Consider the following 24,522-nt stretch of genomic DNA (forward strand, 5'->3'; position numbering starts at 1 on the left):
CTATACATTGTATCAAGATTTATTACCTACCCCCACTGGAATGAATCTGGCATAGGTAAGAAAATTGTTGCAACATGATGACCCATGTCAATTGCTAAAACAAATTTAAAACAATAGACAAAGAACCCTGATTACCATCTATCATGACACAGAGAAGACAGACCGCATCCTAGAAAGGGTGAAAAAAGATGGAGAACACCCCTGGTGGGAAACTCTGCTTGGATGCTCACCAACATCAAATGGAGCTTTGAATTTGATTTTATATCCAGTTGTAGTTTTGTTAGTTCTGACTTTATTGTGTTTATTTGCTCATAATCATTCTGTATATCAGAGTTTGGTGAATAATGAAACAAATTCTGTTAATCCAACATGTAAAACATACAGAATCAGTTGATTGCATATATGCAATGGTATATAATTAGCATTAATTGTAACACTTAAGCTAATCAACTCATCAGATAATTGTACCCTTACCACTGATCTGCAGTACGCCACAGATTGATGGCATAGAGGCAAGAGGTAATTGTACTACCACCCTATGAGCTGATAAAGCGGATTGACCGTAGTCACGAGGTGGAGTGTGATGGATGCACTCGACTCCTTAACCAAACTAGTGGCAGTCTGGTTCAAAAGGAAGTAAAGGCCTAGGCCATAACTGGGCCAAGAACTTCTCTACTTCCAACCTGTTCTCTGAAAATCCACACAGGAACAGGGTGACATGGTGAACACTGATGCGTATGAGCTTGGAAACTGGACACCAACACATGAATAGCAGGTGGTTCTTCCAAGACTCATTTGTCAAGGAACAAAGAAATTTGTCAGTACAAGGAGTCTCATGCTTACCTTTTCCATCGCAGATAATCTGACTACAAGCCAATCACTTTATTCCATAAATATGACAGATTGAGTGAGCTTTTTTCAAGCCCTCTCTGCTAAGCAGTTGGCTGCATGGCAGTGATCTCCCCTTAAGCTGGGACACCTCTCTCTGAAGGTTACTCCTCAAGGCTGAGAGACCCTTTACCAACTACAGATCTTTGGTAAGCAACTGACACCGCGCATAACCTTGCATTATGGTGCACTAAGATTTTGTGTTGGTAACTTTGAATCATTATTATATCCTCTGCAGTAAGTAATAGAGTTAACCTTGCCATCAAACTTTGTCTCACTTTTACAACATCTTACTTCAATAAAACCACTTTTGCTGATATCTTCAGCAGTGGTTCTTTAAGCAGTCAAAATAGCTCACATGTGACAAGCTGCTAGCTGATAGTACCCAATATCTAACAGCTTTGGGATCAAGAATGACTACTGAAATACATTTTTTTGTGAATTCTACTTGGCTTCTGGTTGCTCGTTACATTAAATCTTATCATGCATATATGGGCTTCACAACAGAACTTTATAGGATCCCTGTGTACAAAACCATGAAGTTTTGAAATCAGGATGGGAAGAAAGGTTACTTCAGTCTGGAACTTACTGATACCAGTGGCTGACCCAAAGACTAGGGTTAACAGGCTACAGAGATATCTGTTTCCAAACCCTGACAAGGATGTTTGGCTCTGTATAAGACAGATGCAGTTGCAAGTTGAACAGGGCAGAGAAAGGATAGAGTGGTACAATGCTCTCCAGCCTTGTGACATGGCATACATACTGCAGATCAGCGCTGCTGGCAAAGCTGCAGTCATGTTAAGCCTGCCCCAGAAAATTCACTCCAGCCTCTATGCGACTGAAGAAAAAAAGGAATCAAAGATACAAGTGGATCCAGTTGACACTGGTCTCAAAACAGGAAAGCTAAAAAGCAATTGCAGGATGAGATAATTGCTAGCATAGCTTTTTGGACTTTAAGGTATTTGCAGAGGGCATTAAACTGACCCTAGAATTTAAAAAAGCTCCTAGGCATAAGAAACTGTCATCTGACAGTTATATAAACAGAAACCTCCTGGGTGTAGCCTGAATCTCATTGGGTCTGTTTACTGCATCTACATTCTGCTCTTATCCTAGAGGTCTGCATCCTTTATATGGTAACAAGAAAATCAGGCACCTTTGGAAGGAGATTGTCAGCACTGCGATGAATACTAGTTATTTTCCTTCCAGATTTGCTTCCTCAGGTAACTTCAATCTCCCTCTGGAAAAGTCTAAAGTATGAATCATTACCAATCTAATAAAAAGAGACTGCTTTTTGTCAACACTGACATTTGACTAGAAACATATGTTCCTGATCTCAGCATTAAAAAAAAAACCCCACCTGAGAAATACCTCAGCAACAACAAAGACTGTCTTAGAAACTTTTTTTAAGTATCTGAGCAGCTTTTAAAAACTGCCAAAAACAATTGCAAGCTCTATCTAGCCACCCTATGACATATACGGGGAGCATACCAGGGGCAGGATTCCTCTGTTCAACTAAAGACATCTACAGCAGTGATACCTATGTCTCACTAACAGTCCTATGCTTCCTTGGTTGTCAGGGGAAAGTAAGAGGCACTTCAAAAGCGCAATTCATTTAAAACTGAAGTAGATGTCTCAAATAAGAAGGATGAAACACAGTGTGGAACTGACTATTTCCATAACAAAGATGTCTGAAGTTTGGTGAGTGAATTCCACTCTCTGTAGCCTCCTATAAGCAAGAGAAGATAAGGAACATGGTGGGGGTTTTATATATGTATATATGTATAGTCTTCACTGGCATATATTCAGCAAAGCAAGGTATCTTCTGCAGGTATGTGAGATCCCCAGGGCCCAGTTCTTCCCTCCTAACAAAATACTAGAAGAGGTACTTATTTTCTGTAATTGTGCACATATGCACAGGTATCTCAATAGCTGCATTTGCCTGTGCATTTCCATAGCAGGTCCTAAGACCTACGTAAAAGGCATTGTATCTACTGTAGACCAGGGCTGAAGTTCCGAAGCTCTTTAGTGACCAGAGACCCTGACTTACAATCTCAGAGTTGGCTGATCAATGATTTGCAATATGATTTAGGCCTTTAAATGTCAAACTCAAAAAAAAAAAAAAAAAAAGAAATATTTATGCCAGTAATCTTACTTCAGTCCCTTAAGTAACACCGTCAAGATTTTTCCTGTATATTTTATGAGCTACAAGTAGTTAATGGGCACCTAGAGCACTACTTTCAAGCAGTTAACAGATCTATATACAAAACAAGAAACCAGATATTAATTCATGTAAAAACTGCAAACAATGTTCAAATTATTGTATTTACTCCCGGACATCAAACTGCAGTCTGTATGTATGAGTACATTTCTTACCCGGTCACCCTTACCACCAAGTAGGCCTGGAGGACCTGGCAGTCCAGGAAGTCCGATATCACCCTGGGGACCCTGTGAAAATAAGTCAAGGGAGTAAACTTACCCAATTTGTTTAAGTATGAACAACTAAGGGTCATACCCTGACAAGCAGATGGGGCAGAACCTTATTCCCAGAATAGTCCTAACTTGATGAAAAAGGATTATCTGATGAAAATAGAGATGATCCAAAATACAGCCCTTTAAACAGCATCTTATTATGATTGTATTGCTGACAAACACAACAGAAATGGCTTACAGAGCTTTCCACTCTCCAGTCCCTCGACGACAGCCTGGTTCTCTTAAAACTACTTCCTAAGATTTTGCACTCTGTGATTTGCACATTCCTCTGTAACAGCAGGCTCTTTCAGCCAAAACCTCCCCAGCTATGCTTCTGACTGTTACTGTGTAAATACTGCTGGAGCACTGGTAAAAGGTGGCATTCATAATCTGCTCCATTCATTAGTTTCACATAGCTGTTAGCAGAAAGCCAGTCTTTCACTGCTCCTGTTCCCCAAGTACACACAGCCCACACAGGAGTGCGAAACCCAACTTTGCACATCACTGGATTTATCGGTTTTTAACAGAAGAAAAAGTCCCACACATCTCCATATACTTTAAAATAGTATTTGCTAATATTAGCACAGTCACAGAGGACTGAAAAAGAAACTCAACAATCACTCATTTCAATGTTATTTTCAGTTCCTTGCATGGATAAATGGGTAAGTGTAGTTCCAGATGATACCATAGCTCCTTGAAAGCAAACATGAGCACTGAATATGGAAATAAATTGCTTACCCATTTCCCTGGTAAACCTGGAGGACCCGCAGGACCTGGCTCCCCTCTGCTACCCTTATAGGAAATAGAAGGACATCATTACTTCCTGAAATATTTCCTGTGAACAGGGAATAAAGTATGATTTTTTTCCTTAATGTTCAGTGAATTACACTACTTAGCAGTTGGCTTTAATCAAGACTTCTGTTTATTAATGCAAAATTATCACATGCATTAAAAATAGTGAAACTTCCTGAGAAATGAAACATTTTTAGTTAACAATGGCATACAACATTTAGTTGGCATTAAATGATTCAACTCATCAAGTCCCCTTCACGGGATCGCACCTCAGAGTTATCTCTCACGAACACATTTACTTCACTAAGACAACTCTGACACACATGTTTAGCTTTAGGCTTTTGCTTAGTTTCATCAGCTGAACTCTCAAAAGACCAGATACTTAAAAGCCCATGTTCCCACATGAACAACGGACAAAAGTGAAAAGTGTGTGCAGAAGTCATGCTTAACAAACTCATTTAGGCTAAAAAAAAAAAAAAAGTCTAGACTTTTAAAAATCCCCTTTGCTAACAGTGATAAATACAATTATGCTTTTACTGGATTTTTACATCTTCACTTCAGATGTGTTTATCCATTCAGATTATCATATTCACATTAGTATTATGACTCCACCTCTTAATGCAGCCATTTGAATATATACTCTGGGTAAAGCTGATATTGAGTCAAATTTTCCAAAGATTTTAAACATTTTTCAAACTAAAGTCCCTTTCTCAAAAGTGTTTTGTTTCTTATGATTAAACCTTTCAGAATAGCTCAGTAAGTTTTATACATTTACCTTCACCTGTACAGATGAATTTAAACACTGCCCCAATACAAGCCTAAGTCTCACTTGAGACACTTTTCTTTCTTACATTGTGTGAATACATAAGGGATACTTGCTATAAAAGCATGATGTAAGATCGTAAAATATCAGGAATTGAAGTTATTAGATATGTAAGTATATAATAACCTGTTATCTATAACTTCAAAAATTTTGAATAAAAGCAGCTCTAAGCATTCTAGTGCTGTATGCAATAGATAATTTAAAATATAGATATTTTCTTCATAATAAGAAAAACATTGTGAAATATTGTGACATGCTGAACAACAAAAGGAGATGGCAGACATGGCCTCTTACACCTGGTCATAAATGCAATGACAACTTCTCACAAAAGCTTAGGAAAAGTAACTCCACAAGTCAAAAAATAATTAGGTATCCTGGAGAGATCACAGAACCAAACATAAACAGATTTTTCCATTCCTTTCCTTCAAAATATCCTATAGTGTTAAAAATCACTATCCTTTTTAAAGCACTTTGTATAATTTCTAGAAGCTTTTTTATGTTAAAAAAATAAAAAAAAAGAAAAAAGCTCCCCAAATCACCTTCATCTTACAATCCGGAAGATCATTAACCTTTTTGAAAATCTGTTATTTAATCACATAATTCTGTACTACATCTCTGACCTGGAATAATACTACATTTCTGATGCAGGAAAGAGAAGGATTAAAATTATGATCAGTATTAGAAACTTGTCTCCTCATATATGTCAAAGTATTCATGTCTGATTGCTATACAGCTATAAAACAAAAGCAATGTCACCTTCCATAGAGTTAAAATCCTATAATAAACCTCTTAAGCACATCAAAGGTTCTGCTGGTCATACAGAATGCAAGAAAAAACTTCTATTTTATTTTAAATGCAAAAAATTCTTTTGTCAAAGAATTTTGACACTGCAGGCACTTTTTCAAATGCCAACGCTTTTCTAAGGTGGTAAAAAAAGGTTAGTATACAGAAGACTGGAATACAAAAGGATAGTATTTCCCATAAACATTGACAGTATGTCGTAAGGACAGATTGCTTCAAACTAAGGGCCACCACTGCAAGATCTGCAGGAGTTGCATTTTAGCAAGCAACAAGAGAACTGTAACCCAAAGAACAATCAGGAATTGGTCTGGAGAAAAGGAGGCTGAGGGGAGACCTTATCGCTCCCTACAACTACCTGAAAGGAGGTTGTAGCCAGGTGGGTGTTGGTCTCTTCTCCCAAGTAACAAGCAACAGGACAAGAGGAAATGGCCTCAAGTTGTGCCAGGGGAGGTTTAGATTGGATATTAGGAAAAATTTCTTCACAGAAAGGGTTGTCAATAACTGGTAAACTTTCCTGACCTACAATGAAGGGCAGCATGCAGATTGTCACTGCAAATGGCCCCTGAAGTATTCCAAAGCTTGGCCATTGCCTAGAGATTGTTTCCATCAATGATAGATGGTGTGGACCAAAAGCATGTCCAGGACGGCTCCAGTACTTTAACAGTATAGATAATTGAGTTCTGTTAGGTATGCTATCACTTAGCATGCAAGTACTGCTGAGGTTAGGGTCATTCTCCCAAAGGACGAGAAGGCACATGTGAAATGGTAGGGTGTGAAATGATAGTACAGCACCGCACTACTGCACAGTACCAGGATACAGCCCTTCCACAGCCAATGTGCTAGACTGCAGTTACAACAAAATCCACCTTCCCTTTGTTCCAAGGCAGGATTGCTGGACCACTCTATACATTCAAATGAAGATCTAATGTCTCTCTCTCGCTTCTGTTAGATCTATATTTAGCCTTTGAATGTAACATGCATAAGGGAACATTACAGGATTTACAGTAGACCTTCCTTTAGGTTGTCTGGGATAGTTTTCATCCTCACTGAAATTTTGAAGACTTGATTCTTTTGTAGAAGTCCCACAAGCAGTTATAGAATGCATTCTCATGCTAAAACAGTTTCTTTCACTGGTTTATTGATCTCCTGTTGATCAATTGAGTGGAAAGATGAGAAGAATGAGAATACTCCCTAGGTAATTTGCATCTCACTTTGCCCAGATAATCGAAACACTAATTAGAATCTCTTGACAGGTAATTCACAGCATATACTGTAATAAACTCTTATCTACTTAAAAATTTTGGGTTTATAATATATGTCATAAAAATTTTAGTATATTCAATAACAATGCCATAGAGAATTCCATCTGTGCAGAATAAAAAAGAATAAATCAAGTACATTTTGGAATGAACTTTTTTAAACTCAGTATTCCAAAGTCTTTCGCAAAATGTAACACATTTATCAATTATATGCTTGCAAGACTTTAACATACCATAATTTTTTCTCGTCCAAAATCTCAGAGGAATTACTAATTTAAGTTCAAGGGGTAATGGTTTTAAACTAAAAGAGGGTAGATTTAGATTAGATATTAGGAAGAAATTCTTTACTGCAAGGTGATGAGGCACTGGAACAGGCTGCCCAGAGAAGTTGTGGATGCCCTGTTCCTGGAAATGTTCGAGGCCAGGTTGGATGGGGCTTTGGGCAACGTGGTCTAGTGGAGGGTGTCCCTGCCCATGGCAGGGGGGTTGGAACTAGATGATCTTTCAGGTCCCTTCCAACCCAAACCATTCTATGATTCTATGATTTATCCATGGAAGCATCAACAGGACTCCTCCTGTGACCTGCAGTATAGTACCAAAAAGCATCCAAAAATATAAACTATTATTTACTAGAAGAGTAAATATACAGCAAACTTTCTCTGAGATTTTAAATGCACCTTTGCACCTTTCTCAGAATAATAATTAAATTGTACTGCTCAGGATAATGGTAAGAGATAGGTGCAGCATGAACACACCTTCCTCGTAACTGTGTCATGGTTTGGGCGCAAGCAGCAGCCCAATAGCTGCCATTCTCTTCAAGGGTGATATTGTGGCTAACTATAAAGGACAGAGACCTTTCATACTGGCTGCATCTATAGCGTTAACTGAAGTCTAGGACAGCTTTAGGACACCGACTCCATGACAAGTGCATTTTTTACCCAGGTTACTGTCTACACTGCTTAGGAGAAGCCAACATTGGGATATCTGCTGACATCCAGAGGTCTAGCAGGCTCAAAAGTCAAAGGAAGTTGTTGTTGGAGGTGGAGAGGTAGAGAGTGAGGTAGCAGACAGGAATCTGATCATGCAGTTTGGAAAGACAGGGATGGATAGTACGAGAACTGGAGAGGCTTGGAGATACTAATCAGGTTTGGCTGGGATGTGTAGTCTGTGAGTGAAACAGGAGGAAGTGCTACCCTTACAAACCATGGTGCAGAATTGTGCAAGGTCAGAAAGTTCAGTCACATACATCTAGAGGTTTAGGTTTACTGGATAAAAAGTGTACCTGGCAGGATGGAAATCTAATTTGTTCTTTCGACTCTGCTATATTCTGTGCAATGCTAACCCCTTTAGCTGTATCTCAAATGTAAACTATGACTCACCACTTGAGGAACACCTCTGAAATTATATATACAAAACATGTATACTAATATCTAAACACATCATATAAACTGAGGCAAGGACATTTCATCCTATCACACTACCAATACCACTACACCAATACCAACTATGGAAAATGAGCCACTATTTCAGTTGGAGTCATGTAAAAAGAATTTGATAGAAAAGCTAGATTTTAGTTGTAGTTCTTAGGGTAACTAAAGATACATTTCAGGGTAGGTAAGACAAAAATATCTTCAAAGAGTCAGAAAGTTATTTAGCTGAAAGCAATTTAAGATACTGAAAACAGTATTCTCATTTAACTTCAGGCTGTCTGACATTTTAGTACCAAATCCAAGGTACTCTCCAGGCTCCCTTCTTTAAAATGAGCAGAGAGACAAAGGCACCTCCAGAGAGCAAGTCAGCCCAACCAACCACAGCCCCTCAGAAGTCTCAAGGGGGGGTTACGGTATCAAATCTTAGGCAGCTAGATACTCAACCTCTGTTGCTAAAGTTAGGAAAACATGTTTTGCGTCCTAAATCCTTAACAACATATATATGCTGGCCTGCATATAAATCGAGTTTGCTCAATTTGCTAGGCAAGTATTGAACTTTAAGTTAAATGGTTACTTAAATGTTCTAAGGCCTCTTTTCACTGCAAAACCACAGGATGGGATACTTGTTCTCCAAATGTTAGCAATTTAAAGGTTAAATAGCTGAAGAAAAACAAGGGATGAAAAAAGCGGGGCAAGGGTCAGTATTTTCTGCAGACACAATATGAAAAATTAAATCTTACTAAACCTCAGCAAATAGGAAAGAAAATGGTTAAGCAGCTTAGGGAGTATGGTTAAATTCCACTGATTAGGAATGACACTCTGATGTTTGAGAATTGCTTCCTTTGGGCCACCTGCCATGATGACTGGCTTAGAAAGGTTTAAATCACAAATGAGTTTGGTAATTACTTGGATTGGCTAGCATAACATGAAGCAAACATAAGGTTAACCGACAAAACAATTAGAGAGGAATGGAGAATATGTTTGATTTAGAAACAAAAGACAAAATTTCCATGTTGCTCCAGTTGTTTTTCTGTTTTACTGAACAGATGAATAGTAAACTAAATAAAGAAAAGTAAAACTTTTTTTTCCACTCAGTTGCCAACTTAAGTTTTCTAAGGAAAAGCAGTAACAGACTAAAATGGTACTTTTGAAAGTAATTTTGTCCTAGGGAGATTTGTCAGCAGTGAGGTAAGAGTCTCCCAACACATGAGTTTGCCTATTTTTAATTAGAGCTAGTTATCTTGTTTTCAACCATTTAATATCTTCCCTGTGAAACTGTAAATGTTTACAGACTTGCAAAAGGCCAAAATTTGAATCTGCTGCTTAGTAACAATACCATTCCAACTACATTCCAACAGTTGTTTAATAGTGAAAATAACATTGAAATAACATAGTTTATGCCAGAGGATGCTACAGGCTATTTGGTAAACAGTATAAAAGTATCAATTTGTCCCACAGAGTCACTGATGATTGCTTAATAGCACTCCATTGTGTAACTCCTCAAAAAACTACACACTAGTTGAAATGAAAATTTTCTCTCAAAAAGATGTCTTTTGCAAGTAGCTAAAGCTGAAAAGTCAGGCAATTTTTTAATATAACATAAATATAGGTATGTTATTTTCACCTAGTGCAAATACCAGGCTCCGTCCATATTAGCAGAGTCAGTCTTGTTATTCCCCAATAAACTTTCACTGGAGGTCCTTTCCTCTACAGTTCCCGCCCTCCTGGAGCTACCAGCCATGCTGTCTTTCCCAAGTAGTGACGTGAAGAACACGGGTAAGTGAAATGGGAAAGTAAAGAGGAGCTCTCATGTGGCTGCTGCCATGCAGAAATACATTAAGGGACTGAAGTTCTCCATATCCTGCAAAACATCAAAGTTTTTTCCAACTCCAAGGAAGAAGCTCAGCCCCTCTTGACTTCTACCTTAGTCTTCTATTACCATGAGTGAAATGGAACAAAGGGTAAAGAAGAAAGAAAATAACTGAGGGGAGTGCTGAAGAGGATAATTCAAAATAGGAAGGAAAAAGAGAAGAAAAATAACTGAATAGTAACCATAAAATCCTCAGGCTTTGAAAGTGTTTGGTTATAAAACTTTGGTCAGAAACTATCAAATGTTAAAGTTGTGAGAAAATTTCAAAATCTGAAAAAATACAAAAAATATCACAACAAAAACTCCCTTTGGAGCAATTACAAAAGCTTTTCTCAGCTTATTTTCAAAATTTCTAGTTTTCAAAGTTTGAAAATCATGGTGTGTAGAATTATTTAACCAGCAGATTTTTTCTTCCTGGAAATGTAAGGGCAGAGTCTTAAAAGCTGAGGCTCAAATATATCTACTATATGTACATGCTGCAGAAGAAGGAGAAAACAATCTCTGTTCTGCCCTGAAAATAAATCCAAACTCAACTTGGACCAAAGCTCACTGAAGCTGAACAATACAACCCTGTGTCCTTCCTGAAGAAAAAGTCCTGATAATTCAAGTTTTTTGTGTAGAAGCAATGTTTTTTTTCCAGCGTTCCCAAAAAGAAAACACAAAGCCATTCCAGTCAGTCATATGATGCCTGTAGTCTTGAGCAGAAGGAAGCTAAACATTCAAGGCTCTTTATAGCTCTAAAGGAACTATAGATGAAAAGTAGATTACTGTTTAATGTTCTACATGCAAACTTACTTTATTATCAATAATTTACTTCCTTTCTCCATTTTATATTGACCAAAAGTTTTTTCTTTCTATGCTTTTGTTCTAATGTTCACGTTTTCCAAAATAAATGCACTTTTGTAAAGACAAAGAAAATAAAGGCAAGATATCCAGATGTCTTGCTGGTCTCTAGAGTGATAAACAGAAAAATCATTGTATTTAACCTGCATTAAGTATTTCTGTCCAACTACAGGGTTACTAATAATTAACCTTGAGTGTCAACTCCTGTTCTATGGACTGCTGATTCTGTAAATTCATGTTCACATTGAAAGGATTAAAAGCATAGTTTAGCAGATTACAGTGCTTTATCAGAGTGGGCAATTACATTGGTCTGATTCAATTATAACTCTTTTTCCTGTTACAAGTATACCAAATATCAGCTGAAGAAGAACAGGGCTGAAAACTTTTTCTAGTGCACCCAACACTTTTAAGCACAAACAACAAAAATAACGTTTTGCAAGTTCGGTATATGGGAGGCAGAAGATACCGGTATTCCATTCTAGTGAGTATATGCACATATAATCGCCTTTTATATCACTCATAGGCGTCTGTGGACACAGCACTCATACAAATATTCAGTCTAAAGTAAATGTGATTTCATGCATTAATGCATATAGCACATGATAATGCAAGCCACAGTAGAAAATAGGAGAAAACAAAATCTGTTACTTGGCTGATTGCTGCTGTATGTCTAAGAGTTAATTCAGAGAAGATATTCCTGACGCATGAAATACTCTTACAAATATATCCCCATCAGTAACTCTCTAAGCCCTGTATGAGGATAACCCTACAACTGCATGAGTAGAACTGTTATGTCACTGTATGACAGCAGAAGCTCAAAAAATTCCAGGAAACTATCCCTAGGGTATCAGTGCAAGAGAGAAGCTTGCAAGAGCAATTGGTTACAGAGCCTGGAGCCTTGTCAATGTCATCAGACTGAATTTTGGTATGTGAAAATTTTCTTCAATCACTGACCCTCTCATCCCTCACAGAATGATTAACAGCAAAGGGAAATTAGATCAGCCTTATGTAACTTCAATCCATGCCAGGCCCACTCTAGAGGGAATCAGAAATCTGTTCCCAGCAGACTTTCTGGTATTCCTACAGCAGGCTACCTTCCCCAGTCTTCCAAAACTTTCTAGTGTTAAGGAAAATCTCCAGTGAAAGAAGCTACAATGTCAGTGTTTCCAAGTAGAGATAAATGCAATACTTCATGTCACTACAGCTATATTCACAATGCCAACCAGAGAGGGTCAAGGCACAGGTCCAACAAGCATCCCACCATCATCCATGAGAAATGGTTAGCACGCTTTTGTCTCAGGTGAACTGGACTTTCCTAGATAATACCCAAGAACAGTTTTGTGGACACAGGCAAGAGACTGTTCCCTATATGCAACATGTTTGCACCCAGCCTGCTCTAAGACATGAGAGAGTGTTAAGGGAGTTTAGCAGTATGACGGCAAACCACATCATGCCAGTTGACCAAGGAGGCTGAGGACGGTCTCTAGCCATTTTCTTTACTAGTAGGACAGACAGCTACCTTTCCTTTATACCTTCCCTCATTTCACATTACGTGCATTAGAAATAGGTCCTAGCAAAAAAAAAATCATGCTCTGAAAACTTCGTCCAAAGTTGAAAACCTTGTAATATATAGCTAAGCCTTGTAATATACAGCACAGGCTTCTTTGAGAGGCTGCAACAGTTAAAGAAAAGAGCAAGTAATCTACTGACAGCTAGCGAATTTAAGCTTTCAACGCCAATGGTGGGAATTGACTGTTGCAGTGGAAGGACAGGAGTTTGGTTCCAGCTTTTTGTCACAAACCACCTTCATTCCCTCAGCATATTTAAAAACAAAGATCAGAAGAATATAAACAAAAGTTTAAAATTTAATTTATCACCAAAGCCAGAAACAGTCACAGGACATGTGCTTCTGGACTTGTGTGATGATGCATATCCACCTGGTACAGAAGGGGGTTAAAAAACACTTAGTATTTACCTTAAAAATTAGCACTTGTGCTGAATAATATTTTTACCTCATGGTTAGCTTCAGCAACCATAACTTGAGACACTGCAGTATTACATACACTCAGCTAGAAATTTATTCAATACTTACTGGTGGTCCTCGGGGTCCTGTTGGACCTGCTTCTCCCTCTGGCCCCTGTTCACCCTGTTTTGGGGATAGGAAGAACATAACAAATCTGAAAAGTGATTTTTTGCACAATGCAAAACTTTTCATTTTTCTAGATCTTTTGAATGAGATTAATGATCTTACCGGTTTACCAGAATTTCCCATCAAACCTGGCACCCCAGGGGGACCTCTATTACCCTGTTGGACAAAGAATGAAAAAATATTAACCAAGCCAATGGTTTACTGTTCCATTTTAAAACTAAAAACAAGGAAATCAGTAAGGTTTAAAAAAAAAAAAAACCAAAAAAAATCAGTCTGTATTCATTTTTTAACTTCCATCTTTATTTGGTTTTTATTTAACTTTCACCTAATTTCTTCTACATAATTTTTCAAAAGTCAGATTTCAGTTCTTTTGCTGTTTATGTACTGACAAAACCCAAATAGATTTGATTGCTGCTCTCAAATCACAGGTTAATATCATTCCATATAATTTCAGAAGAAATTCACTTCTCAATCTAGTTTTCTTTTTCAATTACTTAAAACTGAACTCAAACATTATTGTCTGAAACATTCCATAGTCTCAATTATAAAATACTTTTTTAAACTTAATGGGAATTCATGCTGCAATTTGGTGGTATAAAGATTACAATCTTTGTGATTCAATCAACATGGTGCAGCTATAAATCTTATTCTTATTACCAGATTCCTCATTTCAAACTGCAGCGAGATACCTATGTCACATGCCTCCTCTAGCAATGACTTTCACAAATGTAAAAGGAAATGGTCTTTTTTAGGTATTATTTAATACTTGGAATCATGAAAACCACATTGTGGCAAAAGAATCATGAAAAAGCACAGGACTAGAGTTGATAAAAGAATGTATTTAATTCTTTCAGCCACAGGGTTGTCTCTTACCACAATGGAAAGTTAATATAATTTCACTGAATACTTCAGAACTTGATAAGCACAAATACAGTATTATAAGAAAGTCAATACTCAAGATGATTTACCTTTGGGCCAGGAATGCCTTTCATACCTGGAGAGCCTGGTAAACCCTGAAAGAAATAACATTTACAGTGTTTATTTGTTGTTAAGGGGATTGGAAATGGTGTTAAAAATCATCTTGCTCATATTAAAGTATTTCTAGTCCTTTTACTTGATATTGAAGCACTTTCATCCAGTAACAGACCAAGCTTGAATTCTTTCTATTTACAAAGTAACAGATAAGCAGTATTATTCCTACTTCATAAATTAGCAAAAGGAGCATGGAAAAGTGAGGAGTTGTGGCATTTTCTGCCAAGCTTAAGAGCTCACTTTGTATTATGAATGTACTTGTTCTAATACAGCTCCTTCACTATATCCTCACAGCAATTACTCCTACAGCATAGTGTTTCAAAGAAGTTTCTATTTAGCTTTTGACAATTGTCACAGTTTTCAAATTTATTCAGTTAATGTGGGAGGATTACCTTCTAAAAAAGTCCATAAAGCACTATTGATTCCCCATAACTTCACCACAGGGGATACACTAGAAAACTCACCCCCCTGCAGAAAGAAGCATGAGCGTGATGCATTCCACATGTTCTGAGCCAGTAGAATATCAAAAGGAGATGACTGTTCATCTAAGGTATGTTAGACTAGCAGGTTGGCTCTTCCAGCTCACCCTGGGAATCAGTTTGGCCCTAATCAACATGACGAGACCAGCTCCAAATAAATGTGGGGTCACACCATAATATCCACAGGGTCTCAGATATGAGAAACCTTAAAAGAACTGCATACCAGTCACAAACATTTTGTAAGACTGAGTTCCTCACTATGGTACCATAAGGAGATCTAGGCTTTTGTGTAAAAGTTTTGGATGCACATAGCAGAATTTCCCCCTGCATTATACAAACTCTTCCTGGGCCTTTTGCCCAGGCTTTCCCTTAAGTTACTCCAACATCAGCATGAAACTAACCTATATATGTCTTTCTGTGGTATGAACTGAGCCTAACTTCCAAAGGTAAAATACCATATACTTACTGGCAGTCCCTGAAGCCCTGCATCACCTGGAGCTCCGGGTTTTCCTGGTTCACCCTGAAAAATATTTTAAGTTGTAATTCACGCAAATCACACAAAAGGGAGAATTTTATTTCTGGAACATAGAGCTGGAGTACTTTTGGATCTGTAGGATGGGAAAGTTCATTCAATTACCCTAATAATGTGCATAAAGCCATGGGGAGCACCACAATAAAAAAACACAAATGAGTGAACAAATCTAGGGCACTACCAAAGCTTAGATATATGCCAACTGTGCCTTACTTTTGCTCCAGGCATTCCAGGGATCCCTTCCCGGCCATCGACTCCTGGTAAGCCCTTGAAGGAGAAAAGAAAAAAAAAAAAAGTAAAAAAAATTATAATGTACTGTTGGAGATATTTTACCCAAGCACTCTGATATACAAATTAGCATGGCATGAAGCAAATGAAGAAATGAAATATACATACAGGCTCTCCTTTAGGTCCAGGGAGACCATTTATTCCTCTTGTACCTTGAGGGCCCTAAGAATAATAATAATTTTTAAAAATTAAAATAAACACATCAAAAAGACAGATGCAAAGGATGTTAGCACATATTCATTCTGATATGCATTACTTTGAGAGGACCAATTATGCTGTAAGTTTATATACTATAAGTAACCAAGGTTTGCAAGTCAACATGAGCTGAAATTTATCTGTGCTCACCCTTTCTCCCTTTGGACCTGCCTCTCCCAGTGGACCTCTCTGTCCTTGATCCCCCTACGAGGGGGGGAAAAAAAAAAAAAAAGATTATTTTAGCAATAAAACCAGAATAAACTTACTTGTATTATTAGCTAAAACCTCCAGTAAATCAACAACAGTACAATTCACACTTGGTTAAAGTGGACATTTTAAACTCATACTATATTTTAAAATGCAGCTGACAGCTACATTTTAAAAAACACAGCTCAAGCCATCTCCTAGGAATCCAGGACCGTCTAAGCAAAGAATGTTGAACTCACCTCTTCAACCCATACAGTTACTGGCTATTCCAAGCATAAATTCCAGCTGAGGGGTGGGCAGGGACCAGGGAAGAATTAAAAAAAGAAGAAAAGAAAAAAGGGGGCACAAATTGCCCAGTACAGGTTTCATTCTAATGAACGAATATTTTCGAGTTTAAAACCTGAAAAATTCCAAGCCACCCAATGCACAATAGCAGTCAGAATGAAGAGGTAACAACAACATACTAAGAGGCTAAAATGTGCTCATCTACCCCATAATTCCTTGGGAAGAGTAAGAGACTCTGGACTTGACATCATTGTCATATCATTTATTCATCTGTGGGGAATTAGAGGCTTTTCTGATTCACAGCCACAAAGTTTCAGGACCTAGTATCTTACTGGGTAGACCCTGGGAAGTGTTTGGTAACACACACTCTACTTACAGGTGCACCAGGAAGACCTTGAGGACCAGGCTCACCGTCAAGCCCACGAGCTCCCTGCAAAACAAGCAGATAACACAAGACATTAAAAAGAAGTGCTGAAACACTAACAACTTATGCTCCTTCCTGTTTTGCTGAGAGCTGCAAATTCTCTACAGCTGAGGGTTTATTATTGCTCCAATAACAAAACAAAACAAAACAAATGAAGGAACTTTGGGAAACTTTATTTTTATCTATCTTATTTTTCTGAGGAGTTATGAAAGCTAGTATTTTTTAGCTATGGCAAAACGTCATTCAAAAAATGACATTCAGTTCATTCTCTAAAAATTAATACTGGACAGTGAGAAGGTAGACCTTTTCATGCTACTTCAGAAAATGTCTGTGTCTTCCTTAATAACAGTATATCCTTCATTACATAATAGAATAGCATCAAAATGTGAACAGAAATCACCAAGTGCAGTGCAGCTATTTTTATCACATACGTTTCAAGGAAACAATGCAATTGCTACCCTGTAAGTAATTTTAAATGGAGGAAAAAAATGTTTTCAAAAAGATTTACAGAGAATAAGGAACTCCTCTGTCAAACAGATATAGTAAATATTTCAAACAGACAAAACAGTACAAAAATGTAGGCAAATAACTAGGAAGAATTAGAAGATACAAAAAGGCCAGAAAAACAAATTAAGTTAGTAATAGCTTAGCAAATATGTCCCAGAGGTTAGGAAGGAACACTCATGAGAAGATTCAGGACAAATTTGATGTTGTTTCTGAACAAAGACGATCACAGAATAAGGTTTCCATGATTTCATTTCTGGAGAAGGAGACAATGGCATGATTAATACATTTTACTCCTTCCAGTAATTTTTACCATATAGATTTAGCAAGATCATAAGAATAGAAATGTAACAGTCAGTTTTGAAATAACAGTTAGAAACACTTTCATGAACAGCAGGAAAATTACCCAGCAAAGTCAAAGCCCATATAAACATGAATCCCGCTGGCAGCAATTTAAGACACAGAAGATGCAAGAGACAGAAAGAATGGTAAAAGAATAAACTCTCAATAAAAAATCCTGACAAAAATTGGGACAGTGGAAGCAAAAGGCTTCAGGAAAATGCAAATCACAGGAGGGACTACTTAATAAATTTTAGGTTTAAATAAAATATGCTATAGTTTATAATCGGTATAACTTGCTATCTTGTTAACTACATACTTGCACACATGTCAAACTATTATAAATCCAAGGATCAGAGGGAAAGGTGTGAAAAGGACATGTACTTCATTAATAAGAGTGACCAATCTGCCTTTCTTCCTAACCAGAATTACAGTAGCTATGGAAATACAGCTGGCAGGAGAGAGAAAATGTGGGGGGGAAAAGGAGAAATTTAAATAAGCTTTAAAACATTCAGGGGTGTACATTTTTGTCATCCAGGCCATTTTATGGAAAGAAAGGTTAATACTCACTTTGGTACCTTTAGGTCCCATTATACCAGTTATACCTCTGATACCTAGGATGCCCTGAAAATGAAAAGGATATACAAATTATGCTTAAATCTTTTCATCAGAACTGTCCTAGTTTTCAGACAGAAGAGTCAAGAGTTCTACATGCTTTCTTTATGCTTATTTTACTATTTTCTTAGTATAAAAGGAGAAATCCAGCTACTTCTGTATTAGAATATTTAATGTATATGATAATTTGATATTTTACTAATTTAAGACTTTTTAAAAGAATAACAAAACTGTCAGGTTGAATGCTACAACCACAAATATGCCTTAAGGACTGAAAAAACTGCTGATTTCTCTTCCTGATTATCAGAGTTGACGCATTCTCCCTGCATAGCCTGTGTGAGAGGAACACATGAAGGCCAGATTTGCAAAAGTGCTAAGTTGTCTTTAAATGGGGCATAGGACAGATGCAGGAGAAAGGCACCATCAGACTTTATAGAACTCTAGAGGTAGACAAAATTGAGCAAGGTTTTTGAGAATACAAGTCCTAAGTTTCTATGCCCACCACACCTGAGAGGCTGGACTAAGCGGCCATCATAGTGCAGCAGGATGTATCGTAACTATCATCACTTTCCTTCAAAAGACAGTCCCGTGGGAAATTTGGCTTCAATTTTTTCCTCTTCCTGAGAGACTGAAACTACATGACATGTCTCCTCTCTGCAGAGAGAACAAACCCTCAGCCATACTGCATTGTCCTGCAACAAGAATGCACTACAACTGTGTAAATGAAACAGCTAAACAGCTACGGGCACTTCAACACAGCATAAGCAAACCTACTCCTTGACCAGACTCTAGATGGGCAGCCTTTTTACTTGCTCCTAACAAAGTTAGATGGAATCTTGCGTAGAACATTTAAAGCTTTGTCAGCCAAAAATGTGAGAAAAATCACGATAATGCAACAGTGACTACAGCAGCCCAAGAAGGGACAGACCCACAGTCTAATCCTTGTCCCAAGTTCAGAGATGGAAGTAGGCACACTGTGGTACTCACTACTTTCTATAAAAAGTAACACCTCTCCCAGAGGTGGCTATCTTATGCAAGTCTTCTTCTCAATGCATTACATAAAAGCGTTGGATTGCAGGTGCTGCTGTGGAGACCGGATTCCTCATTCCTTCTATAGATCTGAGCCTTACATTCATTTATGTAAGAAACATACAAGAAAATACAACAGAGTCTACAGCCACTCCATCTGTGCCTCCAAAGTTTCATCTGTCCTCTTTTCCATAGCTTGTCTATCTGACATGACTTTCTGCATATTATGAATCCTACATTTTAATAAGAAACAATTATTTTAAAGCTTGTTTGTAAGGTCATCAACTGGCGAAACATCAAAGTGAAATGAGTAATGCATTAAAAAGAAATAAAATAAGGGAAAGGAAAGTCAATCTCTAATTGGTTTTTAATTCTACTGTGTTATTTCACAGTGACTGAAGAACTTTACCCAACTGAGTTAAACAAATTGGTCCCCACAGGCCCTTCAGACAGCAGAAGCTGCATCTTGGACAGGTACTTTCTCTGCGCCAGGCTGCCAGGGATAGTTTTTTCAGCATCAAACATAAGAAGGATTACACCTGTTCCTTTACTTAGTCTCTGTTCTTTCTTTATCTTTCTCTAGTCCTAATCCAGAGGTTTATGTTGTCTTATGTTTATAGAGAATTCTGTAATGTGGGATTTGGATGTCATGTCCATCAGGGTAAGCTCCTGTATAATATCACATCTAGACGCTAATGCATTAAGAAATAATTTCACATCTAGGAAAAAAGCATAAGATCCCATCAGAAAATAAACTATAGAAATTAAATGTGTTATGCCTATGTCTATTTCTCTTACTGAGAATGACCCCTTTATTCTGTTCCCTCTTGCCTGTTCAGTTCTTATGTGGTAACTATAAGAAGACCTCCTCACTAGGAAAGAAGCTGAGGAGGTATGTGCCAGAACAAAGAAGTCAAGTGAAGCAGAACAAGAAAATAATTCCAAAATCATAGCTGTGACTGAAGGATGCTTCTTTGACATGGAAAAGGGCAAAAAACTTTAAAAAAAAAAAAAAGAAAAATAAATCTGTTCTTCAGTGGCTACTACTCCATCCTCAAGTCTTAGCTAAGCCTAAATTTCAGTTACATTACCCATGTTTTAAACAAACACTAGCTTTGCAAGGATGAAGTCAGAGTCATCATAATCATGGAAAGGAAGGCCAAAGAAAAAAACAAAAAACCCCCAACTATTTGCACAATTTAGGACATGAAATACTTTTAAAAATGAGCCTTTCCATAGAACTATTTAGAGCTTTGTGCCACGTGATAATGTAGGTCTTTGGAGGAACTTAAAAAATTCTACTTTCACTCATAGATGATATGGCAGAATAAAAAGAAAGGTGTGTGGAGATTTTATAATACCCGTTTTTTTAGAATAATAAGAAAAAAAAGATATGACATAATAAAGCAAATGGGTAACACTATTTAAGAGGAAATACTTTACTGGAGGGCCTTGAGCTCCCACTTCACCACTGGGTCCTTGGTCCCCTTCTTCACCCTGGGAAAGCAAAAGGAATGCATCTGTAGCTAATCCATACCATGCATATTGCTTTCTCATTGGTACATTTACTACTCACTGTTTTCTGTCAACATGTCCTGCTTGAGGAAAATCCAAATGAAGTCACACTACTTCCTCAGAAAGATAGACTTGTTTAGATTCATATTCCCTTCAACTGTTAGTCAAAAGGGTAATTTTAAAGCAGGCCCAGTATAAAGAATGATATCTTACTCTTAATCTGTCATTCTTTTTTTTCTTGATGTTAATCTCTTTAGGTTTTCTTGTTCTTTTAGTGTAATGAAGGTATATGTGAATGGACTGGATATGCTAGTAGCTCTGCATCACAATACCACATTGCACCTCAGAATTTTTTGAAAATTAAAATAGTAAAATGCCTTATCTGGTCAAACCCCTATTTGATGAGAAGATAACCTCTCATGCAATGATAGTGCACAGTATGGAACGACAGCACTTACTATCAGTCTAATTTGCAAAAAGGGATTTTGGAGCATAAGACAACTGCTGAACATCCGGGAAAAAAACAGGTGAGCTGTTTCTAATAAATTAATATTCTTTTCTATATGCTTAGGAATAGAGAGCAGAGTTGGGTTTTTTTTTAAAAAAAAAGAACAACTTTTCTCTGATTTTTTCCCTCCAGCATTGAAGCATGGACCAAGGCAGTGCAAATCTTCTCAACTTTTCTTATAAATATTTCAATATGAAACAAGGTTAATTCAAATGAAACACCTTAAAGGAGTTCACATTTCAGTCTTCAAGTTGAATCAGACTTGGCCTCTTTACTATTGTCGTGGTTTAGCCCCAGCCGGCAGCTGAGCACCATGCAGCCACTCACTCACTCCCCCCCGCTCCTATGAACTTATACTGTGTCCCTTCCCTCTCAAATACATTTTTGCCCTCTCATTGTTCCTGTTACTACTCATCTGTGTCACAGAACTATTTACCTGGTAAATCCACAAAATTCTTCTGCATTTAAATGTTTGGAAGTTTTCCAATGAATAAATTTTACTTCAATTTTTGCCATGAATTCCATAATAATTAAATTGAATGATGAAAATAAAATGCAAGAGGACTATGACTTCATAATCATCATAATGAATACAGAGTACAGGTGAATGAAGAACAGATATATACCTTTGGTTACTCTGGAGCATTATGGTATGTAGTATCTCTTCATGCATTCTGGTAAAACAATTAATAGTTCTAACAAAATACAACACAGTTTTTGAAGAAGAGGTTAAACTACTATTAGCTTGCCAAAAAACAATAGCAGGTTTTCCTTTTTTATTTTTTACCTTATAACCTTGTTTTCCTGGTTCACCAGACTCTCCTTTTGAACCTTTCTGCCCCTAAAATAAATGTAAAAACCAAAATAAATAAATAAATGAATAATTAAATAGCAATTATTCAAAATTAAAACCCTAAGTTTTGCAAAACCAACACAGAATCCTCAGAACTATCTTGCCGTTCCCTCTGCAATCCCCATTCACCACTGCTTCCATACCTATCTAGTTAACACCACATACTAAGTACCATGTTCAAAAAGATCTGCTCCTGCATCTAACAAGGCTGTTCTAGGCAGGTTAGTATCTCTTCTTACATTACCTCATAACTATTTGCTCAGGCCAACTGTATTCCTAGAATCACAGAATCACAGAATGGTTTGGGTTGGAAGGGACCTGAAAGCTCATCTAGTTCCAACCCCCCTGCTATGGGCAGGGACACCCTCCACTAGACCACATTGCCCAAAGCCTCATCAGGCAAAGAATACATTAAAAAAAAATCTTAGATAAAATGAGACTCCAGAAGTGTTCATTTCAATTTAGTATGTTACAGGTCTCCAAAGAGAGAAAGAAGGAAAAAAGACTAAGGATTTGGGGTATATTTAGAGTTTCTGCAGTCAGACTACAAATGGTCCAGAAAGCGAATGAAGAGATCCTTCACATACTCTAATCCTTTCAGGACCACAGAGAAATTTTACCCTAAAGATTATAGCAGCAGTAACAGACTTCAACAAGAGGTTATTCTGGCAGTCAAGAGTCAAAATAACCCTAAGCATCTACACTGATGCAATGTTTTTTGAAATTAGCAGTGAACTGCCCTTCTGGTGAGCCAGCAATTACCCTCCCTATTGCTTTGAGACAGTATCTTTGTAATGAATGCTTGAAGAGATTCTCTTACCTTCATTCCCATTAAACCAGCATGTCCTGGGCGGCCAGGTGGACAAGCATTGGGACACTGGAAAAGCATCCACAGAGTTAGTACCACATAGGTTGAGTAAGGCTGTCTGACATTATTTGGAAAATAATAAATAAATAAATAAATAAAAGGCCAACTATCTTACCAATGGGTCACCATCTTGCAGGCCAATTGTTCCCTAAATGAAATTAGATTAATCAAATTCAGTAAAAGAGAAATAACCAGACCTGACTCATTAGACAATACAGTCATTAGACAAACCACAAAATACTACTATCTAAAGCTGGAATCAGAAGTATAATCAACCAAAGGATCTCTGACATGGAAAGCATGTAAACTGTAGGATTTTATTGTAGGATTGCAGGTACCTGCAAAATCCTGTCCTCTAACATAGATCAACTTTCCTGAAAAACAAAATATTTCTTCTGGTTTTTAAACTACCCAAAACATATTTTCTATTAAATATAGAGCACATATATCCAAACCCCATGAATTTCCAGTAGAACTCAAGACAATTTCTGTAATAAGGATAACTTTTACTTTTCCAACTTGTTACCATTCAGCAGAAGATTCAGATCTTTACAGAGAAAATAATCTTCCCACAACACAAGTATTGGTAGACGAGTGAGATGTCTGACAGTTAGCGGAATTGCAATAAACTAGACAGCGGTGTACAACGAGATGGACTCAGTGGGGGAAAGGCCATTCCTCATGTTAAATACTCGATGGAAGCTAATGGGAGGCTTATGAGGCACAACAGGGAGAAATATGACTTCACAGCAGCAGCTGGATTCTCTAAAGCCCAGTGAAAGGGACACACTGTTTCAGAGAGAAGCACAGGGGAGTTTAAGGAATCAGCTGGTCTCCTTTTATACAGAAGGATTTTAAAAAAGCTGAAGGGATGTTTGGGTCCATAATGTCATCAACTGGAGTGAGATTGTGGCACTTCAGAAATCTAAAAAGGACAAAACTTCCAAGAAATAGAAGCAGCATACGCCATCACTGAAAATTAATTTTTACTTGTTTCCTAAATACTCTTCTCCACTTTATCATTCACATTTTTTACAATGCCTCTGCCGATTCTCTGGCAACTTTCATGAAAAGAAGAAACATTACATAAATAAAACATATGGATTTAGACTCTGTCCAGCAGACGGACAGTACAGCTTTTAAAAAACATTAGTATGACACATTTCCCAGCAGTTTGCATTTCACAGCACCCAGCCTCCAATGTGTCTGCCAAACACTCCATTTTATCTCTTTGGGAAGGTAAATAGCCACAAGACAAAGGCATAACAGGCATCCCTCCTCCCAAGAGGCTCAAAGAAGATAACCATTTCCCTAGAGAGGCAAAGCACTGGTGTAAAGCTTTCTTCTATCCCTTGCAAGTAGCAGGCCTGGAAGCATATATTTCTGGCTCAGGAGCCAAATATTAAATTTTTCTCCTCCTAAGAGAACAGTCTACCTCTGCTGAAGTACTACTGGTGACGCCCAACAAAGACTACATTTACAGTAACACCAGAATGCACAAGGAAGTTTAAAATCTGTCAAAGTT

General features: G+C 37.5%; 1 protein-coding gene across 2 annotated transcripts in view; it reads right to left on the reverse strand.

Annotated features, from left to right (window-relative positions):
• Positions 1 to 24,522, reverse strand: part of COL9A1 (collagen type IX alpha 1 chain) — a 75,262-nt gene that overhangs the window by 18,513 nt on the left and 32,227 nt on the right. For both annotated transcript variants that reach the window (XM_054820977.1, XM_054820978.1), the window contains 15 exons: positions 23,113 to 23,145; positions 22,950 to 23,006; positions 22,064 to 22,117; positions 20,697 to 20,750; positions 18,180 to 18,233; positions 16,719 to 16,772; positions 16,001 to 16,054; positions 15,764 to 15,817; positions 15,581 to 15,634; positions 15,302 to 15,355; positions 14,293 to 14,337; positions 13,427 to 13,480; positions 13,268 to 13,321; positions 4,096 to 4,149; positions 3,262 to 3,333 (listed from right to left, as the gene is read on the reverse strand). In XM_054820977.1, the coding sequence (XP_054676952.1) occupies positions 3,262 to 3,333; positions 4,096 to 4,149; positions 13,268 to 13,321; positions 13,427 to 13,480; positions 14,293 to 14,337; positions 15,302 to 15,355; positions 15,581 to 15,634; positions 15,764 to 15,817; positions 16,001 to 16,054; positions 16,719 to 16,772; positions 18,180 to 18,233; positions 20,697 to 20,750; positions 22,064 to 22,117; positions 22,950 to 23,006; positions 23,113 to 23,145 (801 nt within the window). The remainder of the gene's footprint in view (positions 1 to 3,261; positions 3,334 to 4,095; positions 4,150 to 13,267; positions 13,322 to 13,426; positions 13,481 to 14,292; positions 14,338 to 15,301; positions 15,356 to 15,580; positions 15,635 to 15,763; positions 15,818 to 16,000; positions 16,055 to 16,718; positions 16,773 to 18,179; positions 18,234 to 20,696; positions 20,751 to 22,063; positions 22,118 to 22,949; positions 23,007 to 23,112; positions 23,146 to 24,522) is intronic.

The sequence above is a fragment of the Grus americana genome, chromosome 3 (genome assembly GCF_028858705.1).
Source record: "Grus americana isolate bGruAme1 chromosome 3, bGruAme1.mat, whole genome shotgun sequence".
In the NCBI taxonomy this organism is placed as follows: domain Eukaryota; kingdom Metazoa; phylum Chordata; class Aves; order Gruiformes; family Gruidae; genus Grus; species Grus americana.